Below are 16,987 nucleotides of genomic sequence, written 5' to 3'. Positions count from 1 at the left end.
TTTCCCGCTCAAGTACGGGCATACGAGGAGATTTAGCACTTTAATTACAGTGGCATAGGACTATGCACAGTGAGGTTTCAAGATCGGACGATTGTATGATTGTCAAATGCCCAGTTCCACGTGGACAGACCCAGTCAAAGAAGGTAACGAACGCCGAAGTATGCACATGCAACGTCTGGTGGTAACAGTGTAGGATAACAGATCAAACGACAGCAATGGAGATGAAACGTAACACCAGTGTCATGCGTCTTCCAGAAAGCCACCAGAGCTCACAAATTCCGCCTCAACACACGATATGGACAGTAGTGTGGTCTTTTGTAATCCATCTATGATGCTAAACGCCGTGGTAATGCAAGTCGTCAAAATGTAAAGATATTGTACAAAATACAGCTTTGAGTAAGAAGTAGAAGGCATCCTGCTCATGTTAATGGTCGTGAAATGTCGTGAAAGGCTATGTTCAACTCGAGTAGTTCGGAGCTGAATGAAAAGTCGGCTGAATAAAGGGCCCCTGTGGCCACGCTTCGTGATGAAGGTAGGGCAACACGCCTGTTTTACGCTCCGCGGCTGTCTTCCCAAGCGGCTGGTAGTGCATATGGTCGAAAGGAACACTGCGCTGCTGCTGGAGAGATGTTGACGGAGGCGGAATTAACAGGGTGTTGACAGCTCGTACAGGTCGATAAGGCGAGTTTCGATTTGCCAGAAAGAAAGAAGGTGACAGATGTGTTTGAGGTGTGTGTACAGAGTAGGCTGACACCGCTGGTGACACAGTGGCCGACGACATCCCGTAGGGACTCGCGTGATATCTTCCAGGCTCGGGTAGCGAGATTGGGTTATGGTAGATGCCATTCAAAACGGGCTGCACAGTGGTCATATGTGGGACCGATGGTGCCCAGGTGGTGGACGAACTGTACGTAGTCGGAGGCATAGCGCGACCAGCAGTGGAGGGTTGTTGGGGCGTTGTTGCGGGGATGCTTGGAACCAGTGTGTGTGATGAGACAGGGAGGTTGGGACGTGGCAGATGGGGAATAGGTCCAGGGATGTAAGCCTGGTGTGATGAAGGAACAGACGTAGGTGTGATGACCGGTGGTAGGGCCGGAAGACTTGTCATGGCAGAAGTCGGTGGGAGGGTAGAAACTGGTGGAATAATTTGGGGCACGACAACTCTCTTTGCGGGATGCTCATCGCCTTGTTCGTCCCGAGTCCGCTTGCGAGGGTTGGCGAGCTGAATATCACTACCAGGCTGAGGAAGAGGTGCATAAGTATTGGCCGATTGGTTCCACGCTGCCTGCGGGTGAATAGGATCAGATGCTGGTGGAGACGGCAACTTGGATGGAGTCGACGACGAGAGTTGGGAGGTTGCTCGAAGGCTGGGAGATATGCGCAACACAGGAGTTGTAGGACGCAGGTCGACCTCATCTGGGATCACAACTGCTCTGTTGAAGAAGTCTGAGAAAACCCCGAGTTTCGTATGCCATTGAGCCCACTCCTCCTCTGACGCATAGAGATTGTACCGCACATTGCTGAGAAATTCGACTTCCATCACGTGGATTTCCTGGACTGGGATACCAGAAACCTCAGCCCACGTCTTGTTTGTATACGTGTTGTCATCGAGAACTGGGAAACGAGTCAGTTTTCGTATTCGCAACCTTCACGGATGGTCAAGTACTGACATTTGTTTCCAAGCATCAGGGCGATGGTCATCAACCGAAACTCACTGCCTTTCTTTCCCCGCACCACAGGATTGAACTTCTTCAACCGATAGATGAACATGAGTGCCAATAAGATCACATTCTGGCTGACCTGCGTCGTCGATAGAATGTTCGTTACCCACTTCTTGAAGCCGGGAGTAGGAAACGCCTCCGGAACAAGAGAAGGCAGTGTATTCACGCGCTCCTCGATGTTTTTCAACTTCGATGTGCTTTCGAACCAGAATAAACAAGTCATCTAAAGGAGGATAAAGTCAGTTGACCTTGTCCCAAGTGCAAGCGATTTTGATGCTTACCTGCGCGGCGAATTCAGACAGGCTTCCCCCGCTGTCGTTGATCGATGATGGAATTTGCAGGTAAGACGCTGCGGAGTTGGTGCTGGTCTTCTTCTGGCTTGTTGGCACGGACGCTGGGACATTGTGGGTAGATTGGGGTTGATTCTGCGATTTGGTTGAAGGTATCATAGTAGAAGAAGAGTCGTATCCGGTGCGAGTATAAGCGGACGCTCTTACATAGGGTGGAAGTGTGATTGCATCATGTTTGCCCCCATAGCTGGACGACGGGAGAGACTTGTAGGCCACCCCAGTCATGTCGTTCGGGGGGGTTGGCAGACCGTCCCTTAAGGGAGTAGTCCAGCGATTGTCAGAGACCTCCAAACCAGTCTCCGGGTATTGTCTGAATGTCGACGCCGAACTGTCCTCGTACGGATAGTGTTGCGTAGTGGGGGTTATCGGAGCCTCGGCGGAGGGGAAATGATGCGGAGTGTATGTAGTCGGAGGCATATGGCACAAGATGGTGCGTGTGGATCGAACAAGAAACTGAGAAAGAAGCTCTGCAGGGCACGCTTGTCATGAGAGTCTCATTCCACCTCTATGAGTATCTTGTGGTATTCGACCTCGCCCGGGATCAGAATTCACAATGTCACTGGACGCAAACCAGCTTCAATGGTTTGGGCGATAGAGAAATCGGATCGGCTGCTCAGGGATTCAAAGGAACAATTGGAAGAATTGTTGATTTCTATTCGAGTTGGTATAATAAGAGGTTGCGGAGTACTTTGTAGATAGGACGACCAATCTGGTGAATGTTGACCATGCCTTGTCAATGGAATGAAGGCACAGAAGGGGTAAGAGAACTTGAAGAAAGACCGATCCAGAGCAGGCAGGAAAACCACAACACAGGTCTAGAGTAAAGCAGTCATAGAAGACTCAGCATGAGAAATGTAAGTGCCAGGAGAAAGTTGCCAGCCCGCCCAAGTTATAGTAAAGGAAATATGCTCAAGGAGATAAACATGTCGATGCAAGTATATGGCTAATGAATGAAAGTCTAAAGGGACAATGAAGTAGAACGGATTGGAAATTAAAGATTAAAAAAAATAAAATAAAATAAATAAAAAAAGAATATTAATGTGGTTTTTATAAAAAAGAAAAAAAGGGAAAAAAACATAAGTGAATAGAAAAGGCTTGATACTTCTATGGAACCAAGCCGTATGAGAAGAAAATAATCATTATGGAAAAAACGAAATTATTGGAAATGAAAATGAAGAGTAGTAGGTGTAGTAGTGAGGGCAAAAAAAAGGTAATAATTGAAGGATGAGATCAAGACATCATCCTTCATCTGTTCATATCACGACACCACTACTTACTCCGCTCAAAGAGCCAGGGTCGGTTAGTGCTCGTCCGGAGAAGGTGGTGTGTCCGCTGTGTCCACAGTGCAAGAGCGTCCATACAGAATAGACAGAGTTTGGCCGGGACGCAGGTCCAGAGGGTTGATCCTCCTCCTTTGGACTCGTTTGGGTCGGTTCTGGTTTGGTCATAGTCAATCCAGGATGATTTGTCTCTGCTTTGTCTTGGGAGAAAGGAAAGTGAAATACCGGTTGATGTCAGAGCCATGGGGAAGCAAGTGGATGCTTTACTACCTACTAGTATTACTCCTACTAGCCTCTACTAACGAGTTGTGGAATGGTAACCAAAAAGTCAGTAGCCATAGACCATTGAGACCCAGGAGGGAATGGCAAAATTCATCTCCATAGTTACTCCGTGTTATTATTAGTCAGGCAAAATGAGAGGAAAGAGACGAGGGGTTGGAATCTAGACAAAGGAAACCAAGACCTTCGTACTGAGGTGTGTAAGGTATTCCCGTACTTACGCTATTGCTAACTCTGTAGGACCCATACGTCCCATAATAAGTTTGGTTTAGTGTCACTCTTGCAACCACCGTTATGTGCTGCCTGACAGAAAAAGGAAATAATAATGGATCAAGAAAAAGAAAAGAGAGGGGAGAAAGCTAAAACAGAAGGGCGGCATTGCTGAACAAGCAGGCACGGGAGAAGTACTGTAAGTACACGGAGGTTTGTGCACTCCTACAACGACCACCTTGTGGTTGATCGCTGTGTGATTTCTAGCCCAGCCAGGAGGCAGAAGCAGAAGGAATGAGTAAATTAGGTAGGTCATTTCCGTGAATACTCCGGTCAGTTTACGGAAATACTCTGTAATTATCTTACAACCCTGTTTTGATAAATTTCATTGGCATAGGCAGATGAGGGGATAGAACGATGGATAACATTGGAGAAGGCTTCGTAATTAGTCTGTAAATGTGGCTTCCAAGGTCGGTGCAGACTGTGACCAGACAAAAAGTCAAGGTAGGGGAGGCCAGAAGACAGGCTGGCGGCTTAGTACAAAATGTTTGAGTATGGCAAGGGCTGGTTGAGCCTGTGCCTCTGCCTGGGGCGGTATGGATGAGTCGGATTGTCCATGGATGGATCAGGCGAAAAATGCATGCGTACGGTAGCCAGGTATCGCTCTGTATGGTTGTGTATCAGATGAAACCAATTTGGGCAGCCTGGTATGGATGGCGGCCGATAGTTGGATAATCCGGGCCCTGTTTAACTGCAAATAGATAGGGCAAACGTACTAACTGAGAACAGGAGAAGCCAATTACTATACTTGTACAGGGTTTCTCTGTACTACTGTATCACAGGGAGGAAAAGCATGGATATGGAAATAATGTGAGGCTTAGGAGATCAACATTTGTAAACCCACTTGCAGCTCAAAACACAATCTAAGAGCCGAAAGTTCAGGGAGAAATAATATTAAATAAAATAAATAGAAAAAAGGGTTTCAGCCGGTATGGTCGCTCCACATTGGTTGTCTAAGAATGAGCAGCCAGAGCAACGTTGGATGTTTTGCCGCGTATCGAAACTGGCTGGACCTTTGGATGTAAGGTAGGCAGCGCTGATAATCATTGGATGGAGGAATGCACAAAAGGACCCAGTTAAGTGACAAGCCAATTGGCGGTTGAGGACGGGAAAAGTTGCTCCAAAAAAGATCAGTCCAATTGCTGCGTGTAACTCTCCTCTCAGCCTTCAGGCCCAGTCTTCCTGCTTCCATCACAGAGCCTAGCCGAAGAAGATAACTCGGCAACTTCTGGGCAGGCAACAAGCAGGAGAACTGTAGTGGTACGCTTTGCCCCTTCAGTCCAAAGTACATACATACAGGTTATAGCCGAACCGACCAGGCTGATACTACTAGGCTCTTTGTACTCCATAGAGACTAGGTGATTAATCACCTACTCCGATACATTATTGTGACGGACAAAGGTGCTCAGCCTGTTGGCAGCGCGCCCAGTAAGAGTAATTTGCCGGTTTAAGTCGATGCTGATGGTTACATAGATGATCAATAATATGTCCTATTCCAAAAATCCTTTGCAACTCTGCTCCTGCCTTCTGAGAGTGTTCCGTGTTTAGTCCGAACCACGAAAATGGGATCCTCATGGGCGAATCAAACACCTTCAAATTCTACGCATTTTCAATGCGGACAGACTCTAAATTGACCATTGACTATCTGGGAATTTCCGCGGCTATCCTGATATTCGACGCCGACGCGATCGCCGGTTTTGAAGAAATACTTGTTTGTGATATGAGCAGATTCCACTGCATCAGCTGGTCGAAGCAAATACATGAATAGAAACTCCCTCTAACTACGGAGTAAGCCAGGATCCATCCTGACCGACATCGACGGGCTGAGTCACTGGCTGGTCGTGGCTGTTTTCCCTTTCAGAATCAAATTCATCCTTGTTAGTTGTTACTGTGGAGTCGCGCTACTATTATTAAATCTATCCAAAGACAGTCATGAAGGAGGAAGTGGAAGGCGAATGATTCTGTTTCCATGGTTTGCGCTCGTGATTGTGATCATACACTTGCGCGGCCTTCAGCAGGCAATGATTTGAACTCGTAATGCTTGCCTAACCAACAAGAGAGAATCAACTTATCGCCATTCCAAGGACCCTAGCATGGGTAAGGGCGTGCGCACAACATTGTTGATACCACTGAACCTATGTACCATCCACTCCTGAGTCCTGCTCAGGGGAAATGCATGTGAGCAGGTGCCTTCTCACCTCTGCTCCTTTAATACTTCATTGCGGGGATATTATTCCGTGCTGGACAGCTTCTGCAAGATCAGTAATTATGTAGGAACACGAAAACAATGTTCTACACATTAGTTTTCTCCTGATGACCATCTTCTCTTTGATCAATGCAGCAGACAACAAATCCTGTCCAATCATCCCAACATACTGTTTCCTACCTTGATTGGCGCAAATCCGGCGACAATAATCAAGGGTAGAGTGATGGACTAGGCTCAGGCGGTTTGACTTTGCAAATCCAATTGAATTCTGATCAGTGCTAAGCCGATGATGGCGTTGAGCGACCAAGGACAATTTCCGACTGAGCTCAGCATTTCCCTCGCTCGCGACTCGCGAGGCGCGGTCCAGGACGGGAGGTCTTGGAAAGGCTGAACGGTCAATCAATCATCAAATGGGTAGGATGGTGCGTAAATAGCCCACATGCGCATAAAAGTGGATGAGTGCCGCATCGGTATCTTCGTTCTTGTTTCCTTTTCCGTCTCACCCCAAGATCATGGGTCATGAATTGATAATAGTATCGTCAACTGGCTTAGCGTGATGACTACGTATCTTTTTGAGCGTCAAGTTCGGTCGTTTCAATCGGAGTGGTTTTCTCCGCCAACGCCTAGTCCATTGCTCCCAAGAGAGGGGCTGATAAATGACGGCGCTCAGGGGCCCAGGGGCTTCATGTAGGCACAATGGAAGTAAAACGTATGTACGAAGAATGGATCATCTCTCAAAGTACTATACTCCGTACTCTTGCTTGTATTCTGATATTTCAGTTCAATAATCGAAAAATAGTGACGCGCGGTATGGTGCAGATCTTATGCAGATAGGACAGTCAGCCCGCCAGTATTACGGAGAACCTAAGGTACTCATAGTAAAGTATGATGATACGGCCGCATACGACCTCTAATTCATCGAATACTCCAGAAGCGGCTAGCCACTTTCCTGAAATCGAGGTCTATCCATGGACTCAGCATCTTGTACGGAGTACAAACTCCTGCCAGCTTATTCCAACTGATGACCCTGGCCCTTATATGAGCAAGCAGGATATGATTGGGAGACTTGAGTTGTGTTTGGAACCAGCTGGTCAGCCACGGAATGATATTAGGCTTACTAAGGTAGCTATTGTCTCACACAGGTATGCACTGCGGAACATGGATTAATTGATACTTATGAACCCTAACTGCTTTGGAGGGGAGGTGATACTCTACCTGAGGGAAAGGCGAACAATTACAGAGTAATGATAATGCATAAATAATATCTCATGATGTTACCCTGCCTCGTCAAACATGGAGTCTCGCTTTCGATTGTGAATCCACTTCTCCATTTTTACGTCAGACTAATTCCATTTAATCAATACCTCTCGTATGGGGTAAATCAATGCACCGGAAATTTACATATGATATCAAAAGTAGTAGTTCTCCGACTAGGGAGGATGGAGCAAGGTAATCTATATTTATTGGCTGCTCGTTTGCAGGCCAAACCAAAACCAACATGCTCTGTATCTTAGCCTCCGTATCTGATCTCATATCTTTGAGGACATTGATTGGATTGTCGATCCCAATGACGGCGTGCTGAGACTGTTCTAAAGAGAGCTCAAAAGAAATAGAGCAAAAGTAAGATCATCTACGGACTATCTACGTCCTATAGGAGTTTCACTCTGTGATAATGGCTCACGCCCACATAAACTGTCCATGACGAAATCGATACAGCCTCAAGAAAGCCAACAATTTTAGTTTGGAAGTCGAATCACACCACATAGGTTAACCAGCAAAAGCGCAGACCTCCAATAAAGGTTCGCTCATCGTCCCCTTCTGCGTCTACTTTGGAGCTAAAGCTGCGCGTCTGTACATCTTGACCTCCTTCGGCCTCTCCTTTGCGCTGTGCTCAGTTTTCCCTTCTTTTGTCTCTTGGACTGGATTGTGGTGTATGCGCCTAGAATACTACTCCATACCCAGACAGATACATAGGAGTCACGGCATAGTGGATAAGTACCTCCAGTCAACCCATCGTGAAACAGGCAAGAACACGAACACAAAGTTAATTTTTCATAGTCCCAGTCTCAGTGATCGGCTCGGTCGGGTTCGTTCTAAGCTTGGATCATGTCTTGGAAGTTGACGGGTTGCAGTTATGCAAATTGATCAATAATCATAAGTCCGAGTGGGCTGAAGCACCGTTCCAGAACCCCCAGATAGGAACAGTGTCCATCATCTTTGATGGAAGTCAGTGACGATGTCTAGCGTGTCTTCACAAGAAAACCAAAAAAAAAAAATGACTCCCCCCCCCCAAAAAGCCTGTGTTCGTAAAGAAACGAATAGGAGGTTGCGAGTGGATCTGGGGCTTGGAAATTAACTCTCGGATGTGGTTGATGATGATGGTCATCTCAGCACTGGAAAAATATCGTAGTCTCTGATCAAAGGGCGGATGGCCACCTCGCAGCTAGTCATAAGCCATACTCAAATTTCGCCAGCATGACTGGGAAGAGAAAATGATGGAAAGCGAGAGCAACGCTTGACTCGTTCGGGAAAGTCGAATTCGGACGGCGAAGAGACCTAAAAACGAAGTGTGGTTGGCCTGTTCATGTGCGCCTGGGTCCCACCGCAGACTCGCAGTTGCATGGGCCCAAAGACCCCCTCCAAAAGAAGGAAGAAAGGCAAAATGACCCAAAGACAAAGGTCTAAAATGGCGGCGGCGTTTGCCAAGGTAATAATGATGATGATGTTTTGTTGGTGAGCATCAGCACATAACTCTGTCCACCACTAAGTGCTTGTCGTGGACAGGCTAGGCAAAGTGCAGTTGGCAGACCGCAAGACTGTCTGAAGAGACTTTGCCGCGATCAGCTTCAGACCCAGGGCTTCGTCAATATTACCTTGGTATTTCTTGCTGTCATGCAATTACTTACTCTCTACGGTAATTATGCTCAGATTATCTGACGTTGACTGGCTGAAGTCATATCCCAGTGTGAGGTGCTAAACAGCTCTACACTATTTGATCGCCTCAAAAACTTCCCGACCATTCGGAACTGTCGGGGGAGACTGCTGAAGTCAACATTTTGTATCCTTGAGTTCGCTAGTATGGACTGACTATCTCTGGATTACCTGGTACAATAATCGAAACCCACATAACAACAGTTACAGACTGGTCACTGAAATTGCCACAAGAGTGGCCTGTTACCTGTGGCTTTGAAACTTGCCGTAATCTCTCTTGAAGATGTTGGAGACTTCACCACTTCCAGCTTTTCTTCCTTCCTACAGTACTCCACTATCAGGCTTGTTTACTGGTTGAGCGGAATAATCTCAATATGGAAGTTATAATAGATAATCCTGCTCGGTGATAGTGATATCCATAATGGCTTTTTGATACGGTGCCACTGTCGAGATATCCACATCCACCCATTGACTTGGGCAGCCATCCACCTAGCAACTAGGAGTGGGCGAGTTGGTCTATCACCTGTTTCCAAACGGGTTATCTGCATTCAGGGACTAACCATCCAGCTCGCAAGTACCTACGGAGTAAGTAGTCTAGGTAGTATGGCTGCAGACCATCGGCCAACTTCTATTTCCGGACTGGTTCTCACATTTAAACTGTGCTCAACTCAGAGGTTCCGCCTGACAGATACATAGATACATATCAAGAAGATAATATTATCTTCAAACAGTCTAGTAAGAAAAGGCTTGTCCTCTGCGAATATCAGCTTGCGTCATGTTCCATCCGAACTAGATATGCCGTCCCAAATCCATTTGGTCTTACTTTTTGGTCGTAGTTGCCTTGTACCCATTACCAGAAGGGAAACGATATCCATCGGGGAATTTTCCTATTGTAACTGCAGCTCCTTGCGAATGTGCAACAAGTGCCCCGTGGGTTGTCATGTCGAAGTCATTTATCAGCTTGCAGTCTTCACACAGGGTCACCAGGTAGGTAGTTGAATGTATGCAAGGACTTTTATGAGAATGGTACGGAAGTACGGAGTACTCTCCGTACTCCGTTTTCATCTGCCTTGTATGTACCTACGTATTTTGCCAGGAACAACTGCAGAGCGCTTTCACAAGATAGACAGCTGTTTTTCTAGTGTCCACCCTACTGTCTCCCTAGGCTCCTTACATTGTATTTTTTTTACTCATCCTGGCGGCTCGAGAACTTCATGAGCAGCACATTTCTCCCAAGGCGAACGCACACAGTTAGACTGATGATTGACCACCTCGCGTTTTCATCTCGCTTGACTAACTCTGATTTCATTCAACGCATTGGTGCTTGTGCGCGCTCAGAGTCTACAGCTGTCGAGTAGATAGACGAAGCCACTGCTGCGAGGGAGACTTACGCCTCGCTTTTTCTCCTCCACGTCCCATCCTCGCGCAAGGATCAGTAGAACGATGTCTCAGGTTGAACAACCTGAGCCAGAACACATGAGTCTTCTACGTGCGAAACAGTCTGACCCAGTCGCACGATGGGATGTCTGAGGTACAAGACCCTGAATCATTGCGATGAATCGATAGATTGCCACTCCTTCGAATACCGATAGCATCGATGATCCGTGTACGTAGTATCCCGCGCTCAAACCGAGTCTCATTCTTGAGGAGAGACACTTATCGGATCTTATTAGCGGCCATGAATGCACAGCCGATGCCATGCCGTATGACAAGAAACGGATCATACAACACCGGGTTCTTCCAGCAACTTTCGGTTACTACGGAATATAAACCCTGGAATGATAATGGGGATGATGATGATGTCCTTCGTAACTCTGGCAACAGTCATTGTGACACAGCCCGTAGGAGAGCAATAATACAGTGTCCAAAACACGCGTAAATGACAGCTAACAATCTGTGACATATTGACCTTATTGTCAAGACAATGATCTGTCCCACAATGGGTCATAGAAACACCATTCATTATTTACCAATCAGGGTGACAGGTACATAGTCAGGAAGGCATACGAATCCTGTTTCACATCCAGATCATGGAAATGAGACTTATTGAGCATCTGACCCAAATATAGCACCAGGGCTTGTCCAGAGTCCAGACCTCGATATTCATTCTCCTTTCGTTCCCTGCTTCCCCACTGGAATACTATAGCCTGCACCAGTACATTTACAAATCCAACCATTCTCATCGTGACTGTTTTCGATCATATTCTGCTGATATTATTTTCCGCATCTAGCAGTATGTAATCAACCGCAGCCTCGAACCAACAGTGCCATGGGAAGTGGGCCAAAGACAAGGCTACGTTGATTTCGAACAGATTTCGACAACCATAGACTGGGCAACGATGCCGGTGTCGCTGACATCTGAAATGCCATGGGATCACGGAAAGCAGGCACCCCCTATGTTTAACTGGGTTGACAAAAGGAACCGGTCCATACCTTGTCTGAGTCTCATGGAGTCTGTGAGACTACCTTGCTCTTGGGATCTTTGTCGACGGTTTTGAGTGATACACATGGTATTCGAGTTGTCGTGCGTCTAGTCCTTGCTTGCACACATTTGGTACAGGAACTATGCCTGCTGAACACGGCGACTCCGTGGCCAATGATACCGCTAGTTGAACTCAACGCCAGACATACTTTGGTCATCTTCGTGAGGTAATTTAAGTTCCGTACCTTTGTCATGACTCCCAGGTATATGAAATACACCGGGAATATGGTGCCGAGCAATTAAAACAATGAAGATGCCGAGCGGCCTCTCAAGTCATCCTTTTATCTGTCAATGGGCGTGAAAAGAGCTCGCTTACCTGGCCCATGGACACACCAGTGAGTATTCTGTCTACGGTTGAATCATCGCCCAGGTCAGCCCGTTGCTCCTCTCGCCCTGCAATGGAACAATATCCTTTTTTTAGTGATACAGTTCTTCCCAATTAGAGGGGCTGGTCCGTTTTCAAAGCTCTGGAGCACAGCCGACAGACACGTTTCTAATCGAACCGAAGGAGGCTCAGTTGCTACATCCGACCAAGCACCATGCTTTTTTAGCCATACAAGCCGGTATGTATCCGGCCCTCTACGTCACGGTCGATGTTTCTGTGATGCTAAATGGGCCAGCCTAAGTTTACCGTTGGCTAGCCAGAGCATGTAGCCCACGATATCTGCCACTTTCAAAGTGTTTCTCAACACCTTGTTCCAGGTATACCTATCCTACCCCATGATCAGTACAGCGAGCGATACTGGCTGCACATAGACATTCCCCAGGCCACAGTCTGGTCAGGTACTTAGAAAAGATAATGGACTGTCAATGCACAAAGCATGGTTGGTTTCCACTGTATCAGTGCGACGATGAGAGAGGCAGCTGATGAGGCTGTGGTGTCCTTCTGCCTTCCTACATGAGGAAGCAGTGGACAATCTCCCACAGACTGGCTGATTATCTACATTCCCTGACTAGAGCTGTGCTCGGTAAGCTGCAGGACTATATTAAATGACAGTTGGGACAGCAATCGTTCCATAGCTGCCTGGCAGGGTGCTTTGGGGCCGTTTGTGCTGGCCCTCATTGAAGCTTTCCGTCGCTAGAACCAGTAGACAATGAATTCACTCAGAGCCAGCGAGCTTCTATGAATAAATAAGAAGAATAAGAGAATTGCTCTATTAATCAGGTGTGTGTGAAGAAGGATTATTTGTAGGTAGTCAACCGCAGGCAGAGGAAAACGATGCCCGGTCCGACATTTCTCCACATCCGCATCCCGAAGATCTTTGTCCCGTAATATCAATTCGACGCAGCAGCGGAAAATCACAATCATCTGTCTCCCACAAGTACAATGCGTCCTAATCTTCAGATGCTGCCACTGAGGTGGCAACAAATTCTGTCAAAACCAACTTTGTCGGCTGCGTCACCCCTGTCATCCCTCCTGCCACAATTCCAGCAACAGAACCGCAATGCACACATTTTAGCGTCGCTGTCCGATACTCCGGGGGCGTACAATAAGAGAATTAGAAGAGGTCGTGGTCCGGCGTCCGGTAAGGGTAAGACCTCCGGACGTGGTCATAAGGGTCAAAAGCAGCATGGAAAAGTCCCCGCGGGGTTCAATGGTGGACAGACGCCAGATATCGTGGTGCACGGTGAGCGTGGTTTCAACAACGTGTATGTCCCTGCCTTGTGAGCGCGGAGCAAAATATGATGGAGATTTTCTAACATCCGGCAACGCAGTTTCGCTCTCGACCTCGCGCCCGCCAACCTCGACCGCATCCAGGAATGGATTGACCAAGGCCGCATCGACCCAACCCGCCCTATCACCATTCGCGAACTGGCTAAATCCCGCTGCATCCACCAGACCAAGGACGGCGTGAAGCTTCTCGGCCGTGGCGTATCAGCTGAAGGCGGCAACGTCCTCAAGCAACCCATCCACATTGTCGTATCGCGCGCCTCCGCAAGCGCCATCGCGGCCGTCGAAGCCGCCGGCGGCTCCGTGACAACAAGATTCTACACTCGCTCCTCCATAGCCCGCATCATGAAGCGTGAGACGCACCCGTTCATCTCGGCCGCGTGGTCGCGCGAAAGCGCCAGCGCCGCCCTCCTCAAGGCCGCCGGCCTGGAGGCCCAGGATCTCGCCGAGTCAAATATCATGCGCGAAATGGGCTACAAGTACCGGCTCCCTGACCCGACGAAGCGTCGCGATATCGAATACTACCGTGACCCGGCCCACCGGGGGTATCTGAGCCATCTGCTCAAGCCTCTCGAGGGACCCAGTTTGTTCTTCCGCTCGCCGGCGGAGCGCAAGTCGTCTGCTGGCGTCAAGAAGGAAAAGGTGCTGCCGGAGAACAGACTCTGGTAGTAAGGAAACGAAATATACCGTTTCTAGCTCTATGTTTTTGACTTGTGTTCATGGTATCACTAGCCTGTCTTCGTTTACATCCTGTCTTGGTGACTTCCGATTCTCTGTGGGAATACATGTATGAATACTTTGCATAAATGGAATATTAGACCTTGGTCGTGTAGCTCTCGGCTCCTTCCAATCGCCCTTTGACTCCGTTAACCAGTTCAAAACAGCAGGCATGGCACTTAGCCCAATATCAAGCCAGATCGGTCTACGAAGGCCGAAGACCGAGAAGTAGGTAGGCGGGTTATTGTCAATACAAAACAATTCCCTGCGATCACACCCCAAGCGGTTTGGTAAATTGCATATTAGACATGTATGTCACTGGAAAAGAGATAGGCGAAGGTGACTTTTGAATTAAGTCAGCCAGCCGGCTATGAGCAGGAGAGTCACTTGAAAAGATATGTACATCATCCGAAAGCCATCGAGTGAAGAACGTGTAGAGAACCCGCCAGGAACAACGCCATGCTCGCTAACACGGTGCAACTTTTCCTTAAAATTCAATAAACCATTCATATCTTGCGGAAATGACCTGGATGAGTCGAGAACGAATTCAGAAGACAGAGAACACGGATATCCTTCCCTCAATATATAAAGGTCAATGCAAACAAAATTCGTCGATTAAAACAAGGGGTATCATAGATGATCAACAGTTCCGAAACACCAGCCCTCGTGCTGTCATTAGAGAGCGCCAGTGATGACCATCAAAATAAAACACACATAACTCATAAATTTCATCTCGGTATAGCATTTAAGAGGCGTAGGAAAGTGACGGCAATTCTGCGGTCAAAGAAGCACTCAAAGCTTCCAGATTGAGTCGCTGCTACCGTTCTGTGTATTTTCGGAAAAGCCATCCAACCATCGTGATGACAATACATCACGAATAGTCCAACGTCTTCTGACGTCCATGTCTAGGCAACCCTGGATCAGCTCAAGCGCAGCTTCTCTGTCCGTTACAACTTGCGGGTCGCTTGCGTCACCCAGAACGGCTTGTCGGTTCCAGGTTCCGTTGAGAATGTTCGATTGTATACGAGGGGTAAAGGAATCCTGGAAAGGACGGGATCCAACAATGACAGTGTAGACAATGACACCGAATGCCCAGATGTCCACTGAAGGATCAATCACACCATTGTCTGAGAGAAGCAACTCGGGGGAGGCGTATTCCAAGCTTCCCGCAACGCTAGTACTCGACCCGGCCGGACCGATGTTCCTCGGCGGTGGCCGGTCCGCAGCGTCGTCGTAAGGGCCTGGGGAGTCTCCTTCATTGTCCGTGTTTAGCCATTCAGACATGCCAAAATCGCAAAGGACAAGAGTAGACGACTGTGTACCGTCCTGGGACTTGTGAGGGTCTAGTAGACAGTTCTCAAGCTTGATATCTCTGTGTACAACGCGGGCATCCTCATGCAGATATCGTAGGGCGCATGCTAGCTGGTAGGTATACTTCTTGGCAAGCTTGATATCCAAGCCTTGACGGTTCTGGCGAACAAGATCAAAGAGGGTACCCCCAATAGCCAGCTTCGTGAAGCAAAAAGTGGCATAATCTGTCTCGTACACCGCATCCAGTGTCAAAATATTCGGGTGATTGAGGTATCGCCAGACTCTGACCTCGTGATCAAACTCAGCTTGAACCATGTCATTTTCCTTCTCGCTCTTCCCAGAGACCTGCTTGCGGACGATTTTCACAGCGAGGCGTCGCGTTCCACCACTCTCTTCAACTTTATATGCTTCCTTTACAGTGCTGAAACCGCCAAAGCCAATCTGTTTTCCAAGCACGTACTCAGTACCAACCATTTGGCCCTCGTCATCTGGCTGTGGGGTGGGCTCTTCTCGGCCATTCCACATGGACAGAAACGTGCTGGCTGGGGACTTGCCGCTTGAGAGCGTCGACCGGCGAGAGCTCTGACGCGTAGGGCCTCGAAATCCCCTTGGTTTGCTACCGAATGGCGTTATAACACCTGTGGACCAAGAACTGCGGTCATCGAGTGAAGCGAATGTTTGTACTGGTGACGCCATGTAGATGGGCGATAAGAGGTCCCTGGAACTTTCCGGCGGTGTCCGAACCTCATCGTTTATAGGAGATACGGTTGAAACAGACGTCAAGGATGTTGGACGGTCAATTTCGGAGCTCATAGGCATCTCTTCCTCGGGACTAGTCGGAAAACTTCCGCGATATCCAGTGGGGAAGATACGCTGGCTGCGATATCTTCTAGGACTGGCGTTGTAGTCGATCTGCTTCGCAACGTGCTCCTCATCGTCTTCTTGGGACAAAGCATTCCTTAAGCCCGAGGTTCTTGATTGATACTTTAAGAGACCTCGATCTCTCGGATCTCCCTTGGCAAGTGGCTCTTCGAGAGGCTGCTGTTGGCCGGAATCTAGAGTGACGTTAGGGTCAAAGCTTATGGAGGGTCGTCGTTTCTGGATGTAGCTCTCAAGCGGGGAGGCCGAAACCTCTTCTGGCTTATGGGGATAGCTAACATCGTGCGTGTGACGATCATCGTGACGAGGTACCGAGATTGGAGGAGTCGCTGAATGAAGACCACTTAGTATGCTGTTGTCTTGATCAGTACCGCAACCGCGCGCGCCAGAATCGTGAAAGATGTTGGTACGGTCGCCCTCGATGCCACTGCCATCATCCGTCGCTCCCCGGCCACCTTCAGCCCGCTGCCACTGATGTCGCTGAAACGAGGTTTCAATCTTCAAGCCTGCCAATCCGTTCCTTTCTTTATGAGCCATGCCCTCAAAGAGGACAATCCCGTAATGAATGGAAAAGCTGAAATTATGATGAGGTTGCTGGATTTCACGATGATACGATGAGGCGACTACATGAGGGGGGTAGACCGAGGTTCGTTGTGTGATTTAACTGTCGATTATTCGGGGCTACTATAAAAACGGGGTGGTATGATTCAAAGGGACAAGGTGCCACTTGCAGGTGAAGGATACTAAGTGAAAGAGGAGTGAAACTAGATGATGAGCCACTTACCCACAGAGATTTGGATGGAAGATTGGTAAAAGGTCGAATCTGAGACGAAGGTGATGGGCAAGGATGGGTTAATCGGGTGATGACGGGACGATTGTTGGAAAGGCT

General features: G+C 48.1%; 3 protein-coding genes across 3 annotated transcripts; 1 reads left to right on the top strand and 2 right to left on the bottom strand.

The window, feature by feature from the left end:
- Positions 1-23: 23 nt before the first annotated feature.
- On the bottom strand, positions 24-3,593 carry AFUA_1G11950 (uncharacterized protein). Its single transcript, XM_077803924.1, has 3 exons — positions 2,003-3,593; positions 1,671-1,944; positions 24-1,614 (listed from the first exon to the last, which is right to left on the bottom strand). The coding sequence occupies exons 1-3, from the start codon at positions 2,486-2,488 to the stop codon at positions 458-460; spliced, it is 1,917 nt and encodes a 638-aa protein (XP_077660093.1). The 5' UTR covers positions 2,489-3,593; the 3' UTR covers positions 24-457.
- A 4,018-nt stretch (positions 3,594-7,611) lies between these two features.
- On the top strand, positions 7,612-14,297 carry AFUA_1G11940 (mitochondrial 54S ribosomal protein uL15m). Its single transcript, XM_747467.2, has 3 exons — positions 7,612-12,082; positions 12,140-13,169; positions 13,236-14,297. The coding sequence occupies exons 2-3, from the start codon at positions 12,847-12,849 to the stop codon at positions 13,858-13,860; spliced, it is 948 nt and encodes a 315-aa protein (XP_752560.1). The 5' UTR covers positions 7,612-12,082; positions 12,140-12,846; the 3' UTR covers positions 13,861-14,297.
- Positions 14,298-14,700: 403 nt separating this feature from the next.
- Positions 14,701-16,635, bottom strand: AFUA_1G11930 (serine/threonine-protein kinase; the record flags this gene model as incomplete). Its single annotated transcript, XM_747466.1, has 1 exon — positions 14,701-16,635. One exon carries the CDS (start codon positions 16,633-16,635, stop codon positions 14,701-14,703), a length of 1,935 nt encoding a protein of 644 aa, XP_752559.1.
- Positions 16,636-16,987: the final 352 nt, after the last annotated feature.

Source organism: Aspergillus fumigatus, chromosome 1 (assembly GCF_000002655.1).
Source record: "Aspergillus fumigatus Af293 chromosome 1, whole genome shotgun sequence".
NCBI lineage: Eukaryota > Fungi > Ascomycota > Eurotiomycetes > Eurotiales > Aspergillaceae > Aspergillus > Aspergillus fumigatus.
Note: the sequence above shows the minus strand (reverse complement) of the source record. Positions and strands in the feature narration are given on the sequence as shown.